The sequence below is a fragment of the Heptranchias perlo genome, chromosome 31 (genome assembly GCF_035084215.1).
Source record: "Heptranchias perlo isolate sHepPer1 chromosome 31, sHepPer1.hap1, whole genome shotgun sequence".
In the NCBI taxonomy this organism is placed as follows: domain Eukaryota; kingdom Metazoa; phylum Chordata; class Chondrichthyes; order Hexanchiformes; family Hexanchidae; genus Heptranchias; species Heptranchias perlo.
This window is the reverse complement of record NC_090355.1, coordinates 6,764,156-6,777,236: the sequence shown is the minus strand read 5'-3', so window position 1 is coordinate 6,777,236 and position 13,081 is coordinate 6,764,156. Positions and strand designations below refer to the sequence as shown.

At 42.4% G+C, this 13,081-nt stretch overlaps 1 protein-coding gene across 1 annotated transcript in view; it reads right to left on the bottom strand.

Annotated features, from left to right (window-relative positions):
* Positions 1-13,081, bottom strand: part of abca2 (ATP-binding cassette, sub-family A (ABC1), member 2) — a 457,180-nt gene that overhangs the window by 107,227 nt on the left and 336,872 nt on the right. The window contains exons 18-22 of the mRNA XM_067969563.1: positions 11,553-11,743; positions 8,111-8,261; positions 6,095-6,299; positions 1,493-1,657; positions 171-351 (exon numbers count right to left, since the gene is read on the bottom strand). Coding sequence (XP_067825664.1) covers positions 171-351; positions 1,493-1,657; positions 6,095-6,299; positions 8,111-8,261; positions 11,553-11,743 — 893 coding nt within the window. The remainder of the gene's footprint in view (positions 1-170; positions 352-1,492; positions 1,658-6,094; positions 6,300-8,110; positions 8,262-11,552; positions 11,744-13,081) is intronic.

Below are 13,081 nucleotides of genomic sequence, written 5' to 3'. Positions count from 1 at the left end.
CTTCTTTTTACTAATCTGAATTTGATTAATTTTGAATGACTCTTCAGGTGATTGTTGTGCAAGTTTGGCTGAAAGCTTTTGTAACTGCCTTATTTTGAGTAAAAGATACCTGTCCTTTATAGGAAATAACAAACAAACGAAGTGAAAGCTTTTTCTAGCCTGGAACTCACATTGTGGTGGTTTTGCCAGCACCATTGTGTCCCAGGAATGACACCACCTGGTTCTCATGCAAGTTCAGGCTGAGCTTGTTCAAAGCCAGCTTCTTCCCCGTCTTGTAGACTTTAGTCAGCTTGTCGATGCACACTACCAGGGGCAAATGGCTTGGTTCCTCCTCTATCCCGCGAGTCTCTTCTGTGAGGAGATAGGACAATAATGTAGGTTAGCAAGATGTATATATAACATGTAATTACGTCCTTTCCAAGTAACCAGTTGAGGATCGCTGTACAATAAATTTCATGACTACATTACAATCATTAGTCCCTCAAAATGAATGGTCACATGTCAACCATTAGCATCTAGCAAGACAACCATTGCCAGCTCAAATAAATAGACAACAGTGGGCACAAAATGGAATAAATCTGCCTCATAAATTCCACTGTACATATGATTTAAAAAGCCAACTAGCAGATACAATAACTTTTCCTGTCAGCATAATGTGCATTTATACCTACATTTGTAAAACGTGCATCCATGGACCTTCCCTTTGTAAGTTTGAAACAAACACACAAAATGTCTGCGTATCCTCCTGGATACAGAAAATTAAGACCAAATAAAGCACAGGGAAGTTAAGCAGTTTAACCGGAAACTTACTGAAATAAAAAAAACAGAAATGTGGAGAGGAGGGTGCATGTGTGTGTATGTGTGCGTGTGTGTGAAAGAGAGAGAAAGTGAGCGAGTGAGTGAGTCAGCGCGCATGCAAATGGAGAGGAGAGAGAGGCAGAAAAGAGAGAGAGAAAAAGAGAACCATACTGTAAGGCTAACAAGCTTGGCTAGTAGCAGAACTAAGTGGATCATACTCATTCATAGTATATTAAGCAAATGGATTATTCAAAATGTTTGTTAGTCAGATCTTCCCTCCATGTTTTGTTCTGCTTTCAATTCACTTCACACCAAACACTAGTTACTAGAAAGGTGCACAAGTAGAGAACTTGTTTGGAGGTCACTCCCTCTGTGGTTCTTGAAGAGGCCACCAAGGAGTGCATGAAAGTAGTCTGGGAGAATCATCCTCAAACTTCCCTTGCCCCAGTAAGGAAATGTCCAGCTTCCACTCATTGACTCTCGATGTATGGGCAAGATCAGGAACTTGACCTGGGACAATTGTGAACCTGGTTTAATCAGGTGAAACTCTTTTCTGTCATTTTGGCACAACATATTGAAGCACCAACAGTTGACAAAATCCTTCCTACTATTCCAAGCTACTAAGAACAACAATATATGTTCTTCCAACAGCGAAGCATCTTAGCGAATTGAAGTAAATGTATCAGTAAGTTACCCAGCCTCCTGCTTTCCATCGCACAGGCCTGGTCATCCTCCATGATGCTGAGCCTGCTGGTTCTGGTCCAGGGCCACGACCATTCCCATGTTTCGATCCGTCCATTCCCCAACCAATAGGATTTCTGAAATGGAAAGTACCATGGTCTGGGCAGTCCGTACATCCCTGGATATAGAGGAGAAAATAGGTTAATGTGTTAAGAAAGAAGGAACGTAGCACCTTTCATGTCCTCAGGATGTTCTAACGCGCTAAACGCAGCCAGAGAATTACTGTTGGTTCTTAGGTAAATGCAGCAGCCACAGCAAGGACTCACAAACAAGATAAACGACCAGTTAATCTACTTTTGGTGGTGTCGGTTGAGGGATAAATGTTTGCCAGAACACCAGTAGAATTCCCCTGTTCCTCTTCTACATTCGCCTGAGCAGGCAGACAGGTTTAGTCTAAAATGCAGCATCTCAGGAGTATAGTGAAGTATTAGCATAGAATACGTGCTCAAGTCCACAGTGGGGCTTGAACCCACAACCTTCTGACTCAGAGGTGAGTGTGGTACCATTGAACCAAAATGACACTGAGATTATTGCCTTCACATCATTGAGATATTAATAAAACTATATATGATGCATTAATCATAGAATTCTATAGTAGGCAACTAAAATCATTTGGTAAACTTCCAGGAACAATATTACAATCCTGTCCCTCGGTGTCTAAACAGTCCATGACATAGGGTGCACTGGTTAATTGGTATCACATTGACAGCATAATAACAGGCTCAAAATAAAAAAAAACCTCAGAAAGTGTAGTGCAAATTACTGAAAACAAAGACAGATATCCTGGAATGATCTCAAGGCTATAATCAAATCTAGAAGTTCAGGCAACTAATATAAACCATTTAATCTTCCTTCTGACTGTTTCAAAACACTATTGGTAGAGTCGCTGTTTCACAGTGACTGAATAGATAGATTCCTTTTTTATTACATGGGATCCCTCAATTTTCACTGGTGGTCGTGGGATTGCATTCCACGACTGAATAAATAAAATTCTGCTTTATCTCATGGGACAATGGTATTTTCTTCAATGTTTTAAGGATCAAATTCTGCAATTCCGTCCATTTTTTCTGGAAAACCTTGATCATCGGATACTCAACATCACATCCCACTAGTACCTTTTCAAAAGATCATTTGTTTTCAAAATTTATCTTTAAAAATTGTGTGAAATGACTCCCATAAATGTGAAGCTGCATCTTAAAAGGTTCTATGACACGGTGGCATCAAGGGATCCTTCTCGTCCAATTAGGGCTTCTTTAAAGCAACAGAAAGACTTGCATTGATATAGCGCCTTTCACGACCTCAGGACATCCCAAAGCGCTTTACAGCCAATGAAGTACTTTTGAAGTGTAGTCACTATAATGTCGGAAACCCGGCAACCAATTTGCACAGAGCAAGGTCCCACAAACAGCAACGAGATCATGACCAGATAATCTGTTTTAGCGGTATTGGGTGAGGGATAAATATTGGCCAGGACACTAGGGCGAACTCCCCTGCTCTTTTATGTCAACCTGAGAGGACAGATGGGAGCTCTGACAGTACAGCACCCCCTCAGTACTGCCCTGGAGTGTCAGCCTAGATTTTGTGCTTAAGTCCTTGGAGTGGGATGGCCTGAACTTGCAACTGGAAAGGACAAGATGCTTATTATATTTATTAAATGGTCTTTATTGGCATTTTCAGATCCTTCAAAAACGCTGGAATTAATTATTTAATATCATCAGACACTGTGCGGCTGGAAGCACATTGCACATCAGACACTCAGTCGCGGTGCTTGGCAGACACCAGCTGCTTGTCAGCCGTACTCGCGAACGCTCCGACTTTCAGGTCGATTTCCAGCTGTTGACTTGCAAATTTCTTTGCAGCATGGTGTCGTATCTCAGGTACACCTATTGAAATGTGTCTGACAGACAGGCAGGGGGAGTGCAGCAGTGTGAGAAATAGGAAGACCAAGCGCACTGAAATTTTTTTAAAAGCTGATGCGTCGCTCCTGGCATTCCTTATAAATGGCCCGAATACAGAAAGTTAAAGGGGGCAGGTGACAATCTTCAATTGCAGCAAAGTACAAAGTAGGGCTGCCACCATTGGAAGAGCTAATCTAAAGCAGTAGAACAGTACTGAGAGGTTATAACTATCAAGAAAGACTGAACAGGCTGGGGCATTCCACAACTTATACACTGAACAGGCTGAGGGGATGACCTGATAGAGGTCTTTAAAATTATGAAGGGGTTTGATAGGGTAGATGTAGAGAAAATGTTTCCGCTTGTGGGGAGTTCAAAACTAAGAGTCATAAATATAAGATAGTCACTAATAAATCCAATAAGGAATTCAGAAGAAACTTCTTTACCCAGAGAGTTGGTAGAATGTGGAACTTGCTACCACATGGAGTAGTTGAGGCAAATAACATGGATGCATTTAAGAGGAAGCTAGATAAGTATATGAGGGAGAAAGGAAAAGAAGGTTATGCTGATAGGGTGAGATGAAGTAGAGTGGGAGGCATGAACACTGGCACGGACCAGTTGGGCTTGTTTTTATGCTGGAATTTCTATGTAATTCTATGTAAAATGTTGCAGGACAGGTGTTTGACTCTGATCTGCCTTGCTTCAGAGCTGTGGCCTTGTAGTAATACCGTATTGAAATTCTGCAGAGTACTCAAACCACTGCAGTTGACCGAGTTACACCAGAGCAAGAGCTAATTCAACAACTTCTGTTTTACTGAACCATTGCAATGCTGCCCTCCAAGCAGTTTAAACGAGTACCGCTTTGAAGCCCAAGGTAGCATGTTTTGATTGAAAAAAACATTTCTTTTTTTTGTTAAAAACATATTCAGTGTATTGAGAAAAAGAAAAAGTTCAGCGATTCTGTTTGCATAACATTCAAGATTTGGATTGTACAGAGAAATCAGTTTCATAGGATAATATACGTGTCGAGGAATCTGAAGGTTGTATAACTTAAATTAATATAGTTAGGATGATGGTTCTGAACAGGTGCAAAGTTTAAGCAGTCTCAAAATCAGGAGAACGCACCCTTCATCATGAAAACTTAAATTGTCAGTCACCTAGCAATTTACATAACATGTATAGAATAATTTGTTTTTGATTTTAATTATATATGTGGTTGGCATACTAGGGAAGCACTATGTTGTAAGTCAAAGAGTAATTAAAGGAAGTGTCAGCTGTGGCTCAGTGGTAGCACTCTTGCCTCTGAGTCAGTAGGTTGTGGGTTCAAGTCCCACTCCAGAGCCATAAGCACATAATTAAGGCTGAATCTTCAGTGCAGTACTGAGAGAGTGCTACACTGTCAGAAGTGCTGCCTTTTGGATAGCACGTTAAATCGAGGCCCTGTTTTCCCTCTCAGGTGGACATAAAAGATCCCACAGCACAGAAGAAAAGCAAATGAGTTCTCCCGGTGTCCCAGCTAATATTTATCCCTCAACCAACACCATCTCATTGCTCAGATTGGAGGATATGGGATTTAGTTGTGTGCAACCTTTATTCAATGTTTTAACATAACTCAACAGTTTGTAAACACAGGGACGAGACCTGCATCTGTGTTTTACGTGTGCAATATCTGATCTCCGTTCATACTCCGTGCAGACAGCAGATTGTTATTTTCAGCAAATAACAGGTACCAGCTACCTTTAAGAGATTTCTAACAGACAGCCTGCCTTTAAGAGATTACAGCTCCCCCTGCCGGTGAAAAGTGCGAACTGCACGGAATCCTCGTTCAATGCTGATTTCCAACGCAGATTGCAGGTAAGTCCTCAGGCCTGATGAAGGTCTCGTCCTGCCTGCGCAGAGGCCATTGGGCACGGGGTAATAGTGGATCGTGCAACCCGGCCCAATAATAGGCCCTATCGAATTTTATCCCCCCCCTCAATTAGATCAACCCTCAACCTTCTAACCTCAAGAGAATTCAAGGTTTATGCAAATGGTCCTCATAATTTAACCCTTTAAGCCCTAATACCATTCTTGTGAATCTGCGTTCCAAGGCCAATATATCTTTCCTGAGGTGTGCTGCCCTCATCTGAATGCAGTACTCCAGACGGATTCTGACCAAGGCTCTATATAACTGAAGCATCACTTCCTCAGTTTTGTATTCCAACCCTCTCGAGATAAAGGCCAACATTCTTTTTGATTGCTATGTATATTTTAGCCATCAATAGTTAATGGTGTGGTCAGGTGACATTAAGTAACTGGGGAGCAACAGAGCTGAAAACAGAACTGGATCACGAGAGAAATAACTTGTACTTAACCAAATGAAGTACTGTATCACTAAAGCGGAATCGGAAGTAAAATCCTGTGGATCAATCTTGTTCTTAAGTGGAACTTAAGTGTTCTTAAGTGTTGTAGCTTGTTAATGGATGGATGGATGTAATGATCAAAACAGACAGAATCTAGACAGACAAATAGAGGAAATGAATCTAGATAGACAGCAACAGTCAAGCAAAGTCTGAACATGTGTAGGAAGACAGAATGAACCGACAAAGAAACAATGAATGCAGATATTTGTAACTAAAAATTGCACAAATACAAGAGTTACGTAAATGAAGCAGTAGTACCTGGATGGACAGCCTCGATGTACCATGTTAGTACACCATAGACAGTGGCATCGACGATCAGCATAACCATGGAGAGGAGCAGGTTGAAGTCATCTCCTTCTACTGGCGACTGATTGAAGGTGTGCCATTGAATTCCAACCCCTGCCACCTCATAGAGCGCAAAGTACTTAGAACCAAGGCCAAATGCAGTCGTGGACATGAGGGACTGAAAGTACAAAGAACAGCATTAGTACTCAATATTTCTTAATTTCTGGGATCAGTTGCGGTGTTCTATTACATCTGTGTGGATATATCTATATATAAAACATTATTTAAATAGAGTATGCACAGTCAACTGTGATTGATCTGTAGATAATTCTATCATTTTGTGCAAGTTGTGAAGAGTGTTTCTAAGAAAGCATGCTGCAATATTTGCTGAGGCATTTTAAAATATGAATTGATTTACTCTTTCTGTGACATGCCTGTGGTTTACCGTGCGTTGCAGTGTGCTTTCCCACAGGTTGGTGGTCAGACTGCAGTTTGGTGATAACTCAGAAGTTTGCCCGAATCTGGTCACTTTGTGGAAACATCTGATCCTGGCCATTAAGTCAGAATTCAGCTTGGAGCACAACATAAGATCTGATGTTGCCATATCAATCAGATGCAAAGTCTTTATAACTTCATTATGCCATGATTTGAAAGCCCTGCCTAAGGCTACTAGTTCAACGTTGGTGTTGGGCCTTGTTAGTAATACTGCCAACAGTTCCCTCAAAATATGGTCATTTCATCCTCTTAACAAATGCTTTCCTGAATCCCGTATCTTCAATACTTTCCTCAGAAAACTCCATTTGATTCTGTTAATTTTTTTTTTACCTTAATGGAGAAATACTAGGACTATTTTTTTGCATTAATTGAGTAGGAGACCACCATGTTGTTTTGCACAGAGTGCCTCACACAGATGACTAATTGCATCTGGTCTTTCATTCGGTCACAGAGTTGCACCTATCTGAGCCACGCCTTTGTGAGAGATGCCAGAAAGTGGCCAGACATTTCCCAACAGAAAGGTAAGATTGGAGGCACAGTCACTCCAGCTGCCCCTCACACACCTCCTGGAAGACAGTTATGTTTCACCATTAGCAGGTGTTCAGTATGCCCTCTGACTTGAGGGATTTTGATGGCTTTGATGTAGAAGGTGGGGGGGGGGGGGGGGGGTCGGAAAGGAATTTCCCAGATTTCTTTCCCCCCCAAATTGGCCTGGGTATTTTTATCTGCTTTTTCGTCTCTCTCAGAAGATCTCATGGTTTCGGGCGGGGTTTAGGAAATGTATATATTGTGTTGCACAAGGTATTACAAATTGTGTGGGACAGGCTGGTTGGACCAGAGGTTTTTTTCCTGCAAGTCATTGTTTGTATATTATAGCTAGCGAACAAGACTATTTGCACCTTGTAGAAGGCATTAAAAAACTCTCAGGTCATGGATGCAGTGTTAGAATTCCCTTTAAAGAACCAACATGCCTACACCACTGAGGTAGATCCATTCCCCCAGGCCATCATTGTAATAGTTAATTTAGTGTAGAATTATGCAGCCTTATGAATTTTGACCTGCACCAATTAGGATCTCATTTAGAGGGCCCAAAATCTTCACGTTGGACCAATACAGCCATCTGAGGGGTATCGACATCCCATCAGTCTGAGCTGAATTGAATCTAAATGTTCCAATCTTACTGCCTTTCAATCCTCGTGAACCTTTACTGCAAAAATAAACCTCCATGGGATAAAAAGACTAACAGGCAGTGTACTGGGCTTCCAACATTTGAGATATAATATCCTTAATCATATGATTTTCTGCAATTACCAGGCCTCAACCCATACGTGCGCTGCATTTGTGGAAAGATTGGATTACTGAAGAGATTTTGGTGGGTTAAAGATTTAAATCACTGATTAAAACTCAGCTTTTGAATACATTTTATTCTTGTTAAATCATTCAGCACAATGTAGAGGGGAAAAAAAAGTCACACTATTTTTCAAAATATCATACCGCAATGCACTTCTCGAATGCTGTGATCCTATCATGAGCTACTTCCTCGCGGATTGCCACGTACATATACGGAACATAGCTGAGGAAATAAATGATCCCACCACAGGCCGAGGCCAGCTTCGCCTTGGAGTAGACCACGGAGATCAGGAAACTGCAGGAGTTCAAGGAAGAAGTCAGTGCAAGAAAATGAATGAGACCAACCCTCCATTTTATCTTAGAAAAAATTGGCTTAACTTGTTCTAGTATGCCTCTCGGAAGCAGTGCAGCATGGGTAAATGTACTGCCCAGTGTGGTATACTAAACGATATTGACCAGTATGTCCCTGATTCAGTCCCTGGTCTGTGCTGAGTTAGCTGATCTCAGTCAGAGGTGGAGGGGAACGGTAGATACAGTCCCCACTACTTACATATGGTGCCTTGGGTGTTAACGCGGTTTGCCCGCTACATGAGCTGAACGGCACTGCCAGTGATCGGAAACTTACCTTCAACGGCCAAGGAGATGAGAAAAAGTCACACTGAGTAGAAGCTGCACCTCACTTATTCAACATTCACATCTAGCAGCTAATTCTCAAACAGTGAACGTCAGCAGAGAATTAGGCAGCCAAGGTAATTGCATCTTAATGAGGTGCAAACAGCTGAATGAACAGCCGAGTCGGCCCAAAATAGCCGGTGCAGTCAATACACTGTAAGTGGTGTCTTTGTAATTGCCAAAAGCAAAATACTGTGGATGCTGGAAATCTGAAATAAAAACAGAAAATGCTGGAAATACTCAGCAAGTCAGTCAGCATCTGTGGAGTTAACGTTTCAGGTCAAAGACGTTTCGTCAGAACTGGAAGGTGTTAAAAGAATTAAAGTTTTTGAGTAAGTACAGAGCCAGGGAAAGGGCGGGGGGGAGGGAGGGGAGGAAAGAACAAAAGGGTTCTGAGATAGGGTACAGGGTACGAGTGATTAAATGACAAAAGGGATGACGATGCAAGGCGAGGAAGGTGGTAATGGGACAGGTTGAGAAACAAAAGATTGATCAGGAGTAGCTGTAAATGGCAGCAGCAGAACCATTACCAGCACTAGCTGATTGAAAAAATAGAAGCGGTGGTTATGATCTGAAGTTATTGAAATCAGTGTTGAGTCCGGAAGGTTGTAAAGTGCCTAAATGAAAGATGGTGTGCTGTTCCTCGAGCTTATGTTGAGCTTCATTGGAACAGTGTAAGAGGCCGAGGACAAAGTAGTCAGAGTAGGAGTGGGAAGGGGAATTAAATGGCACCTTCCCTCCCTCCCCCTCATCCCCTGGCTCTGTACTAACTCAAAAATTTAAACTCTTTTAACATCTTCCAGTTCTGACGAAAGGTCTTCGACCTGAAACGTTAACTGTTTCTTTCTCCACAGATGCTGCCTGACTTGCTGAGCTTCTCCAGCATTTTCTGTTATCTTTGTAACTGCCTTCTATTTGACCGACAAATGGCTAACATTAATTGTCCGTTATAGACAGCAGCCCACCATAAGCATGGGTGATATAAGTGGTGGGGACTGTACTGCAATTGGTTTCAGTGCCAGTGGGCTATAAAAAGGGGAGCAAATCAGCAAGGATTTTGCTTCTCGTCATTACTCAATGGCCTCTGCTGGAAAGTGCATGGACAAAGTGCACGAAAATGCAAGGACAAGATTATGCTAAGTCATTGCCCCTCCCAAGTCAAATACACTGACCTTTCATGCTCATGTACAAAGAATGCCACTTGGGTTAGGTATCGGGCACCCATGAAACTACACACCTTTGACTTAGAATCAAACGGGAAGAACAAAATACTCAAAATACATACGTTAAACATTGCTTCTAGGTTGCACGATAAAGACGTACTGAGGGGAGCCAAGTGACACAACGCATTGAAGCACCAACAGGTCCTGCCACAGAACGGTAAGTCATTGATACGTGGTCTCAAATCCCCACATGGTGATTTCCCCATCTCAACCTTGCCATCAGAGCTTGGCACAGGAGAAAGAGGGTGGGATGTAGGGGGAAGGAAGAAAAGAATTCAACTAGCAAGACGAGAAGCTCAGGGCTCACTATGAGGTATTATTAATTGAGGCTGAGATCTCCCAATTGAGACTTAACAGGACAGCAGAAAGGCAAAAGTTTGATCCACTTGGCTATAATTCGCCATGTAGTCAAATCAAGTTCTGTTATCATCATCGCCACTGACTTTGTCAATAATTCATCATCATTTATTTTAATGTAGTATTTTGTTGCCATATGATATTCCCAGAGAAATACCCTAGTAACTGATGATATCTCCTGCCTATCAAAACAGACACACTGGCTGTGATATTTACAGGGAGGGAGCTGGGGGATCGTAGCGGCCGGGGTTCCCGGAAATGCGGGTAACCCGGAGGTCCTGCCAAATTTAACGGCAGGACCTCACTGAAATTTTTTGTCTCCGTTTTCTGGCCGGCATCCAGCCAGGTTGAGAGGCTGGCTGGCTGGCTGTCGGGCGGCAAGGCCTGCAGCACCAGGCTGCAGCCAGGGAGCGGAGAGGAGAGAGATCGTGGGTCAGGGGGGACATCGCAGGCCGGGGAGGACATGGGGGAATGGCTGGGGAGAAGATCGTGGACCTGCCTCTGGAGAGCAGGTTAGTCGCCCACCCCCCAACCTGCCTGGGTTAAAACAGAGTGGGCGCGTTGGAGGTGGGTTGGGGTCGGGTTTCAGATTTCTGAATTTTTAACCCCCCCACCCCTGCCCCTCTCGGGGGGGGGGGGCGGGGTTTAAAATGCCCCCAACTGATTGCATAAACTTAGCTTGTGTACAGGAGATTGAGGGGTGATCTGATCGAGGTGTTTAAAATGTTAAAAGGATTTGTAGGGTAGATACAGAGAAACTATTTCCTCTGGTGGGGAATCAAGATCAAGGGGACATAATGTTAAAATGATAGCTAAGTCATTCAGGGGCGAAATCAGGACCTACTTTTTCACACAAAGGGTTGTAGAAATCTGGAATGCTCTCCCCCAAAAGGCTGTGGATACTGGGACAATTGGAGCTTCCAACACTGAGATCGATTGATTTTTGTTAGGCAAGGGTAGGAAGGGATCATGAGCAAAGGCAGGAAAATGGCAGATCCGCCATGACCGAATTGAATGGCGGAGCAAGCTCAAGGGGCTGAATGATCTACTCCTGTTCCTATGATTGGCTGATAGAAATGATGAGTAATTGGGCTAATGTAATTAATTGAAGACCGGACATAGCCTGTAGCACGGAATGCTTTTTACCATGAATTCACACACTACTTGGTGCATTTCTGAAATTTTGGTCAACTTTAGATATTTACAATGGACAAATGGAAATCACCACCCTTGGGAGGTTCGGGGGAGAAGGGTGAGGCCATCAATGCCACGTTTTGAATGAGATATATGGCAATCTTCTTTAGCTCTGTTTCATGTACAGTAATTTAACTCACCAGAACATGATGGTCGCTATGGCATAGATTGTAAGGAACAACCAGATTATAAAGGGATCGCTGTGCATCAGGACTTTGCCATACTTCAGGATAGCCGTCAGTGCAGTTACAGAGATCGAGAGCTGCACAAAGCCTGTGATGAACCAGGCCACCCAGTGGACAGCATTGTTCAACCCCATCATCTTCATGACCTGAGGGAAAAGATAGGCAATTGGAAGAGAGCTAGCTTGTTTACATCAACTCATCTATGGACAGACTAATGCTCTGATACTCACCAGCTCCTCACTAGTACCAAAAAACAGGTACAACATCCCACTTTCTTTATAACAGTGTTATCCACCAGCCACATGTGGCTAATTGTATTTCTGGTTAGTAAATAAAAAATGAGCAATAGACAACATTGTTCAGCATGTCATCTTAATACTCATATTCGCACGACAGGTGCATGTGTACTTTAAAGTTTGTGTGTGTTATATTGGTAAAATGGTAAGACAAAAAGCAGTGTGTGTGAGTGATTTTTAATTGTTGTGATTGCTTTAACTTCCTTGGTTACTAAATGGTGGTTTGTTAAGTAAATATACACATGAAGTACATTTTCCTGTATTGTGCAAGTGTATGTAAGGTGTTCTCTACCAAAATTAATGCATGTGGCTAAAATGGTGTTGCCACAGCCACACCAGTGGTTAGTCAGCAATTTTTATTGGACAATACTGTAAGATGCTTTGTCAGTGATTCACAAAGGCACTTTTATAAAATGGTCATTTCTATTTCAGACCTTAATAAATCGAGTAACACAATATAACAGCCTAGCAGCTGCAGCGACAGAACTGAATAAAAATGTTGGCAAGATACAGCAGATCAATCAGTAGCCGACGGGTTAAATGATCCAGGTTCTGATGGATAGCACCCCCCCGCCAAAACTTGTCTTTTCTCTTTTCCACCTGCTGTACATTTCTGGTAATTTTCTGTTTTTATTCAGACGTTCAGCATTTGTAGTTTTTCTTTTCATCTTCACTGGTAGAATGTTGCCTTATAATTTCTGTGGGTCGGAGTTTGCATTGCAGCAAAGTTATTCTCTATTAGAAGATACACAAGTCCTCAGCTAGGCTGCTAGTCTCAATGGTATGTAGCACAACAGCAAAGTACACCTCACAAATTCTATTATGGAGAAGAAACAATGTGAAAAAAAAAACAATTTACAACTATTGGATAGCTCTTTCAAAAGAGCCAGCACAGGCACGATGGGCCGAATGGCCTCTTTTTTTGCTGTATCATTCTATGATTCTGACTATTTGGGAATATAACTGAGGGAGCAGGGTGCACGGTAACCTATGACAGAGCTTCCTGCAACAGCAGAATAGCATAATGAAAAACAAGACAATCACTTCCTTCACCCTGAATAGGTCACCTTCCGATGGCTTACACCTTTGCAGCATGGGGACCACACAAACATTGAATCGCCAAACTATTCTCCCCTCTTGGCTAAAGAAGAGCAGAAGAGAACAGAGAAGGCAAGAAAGCAAACCAAA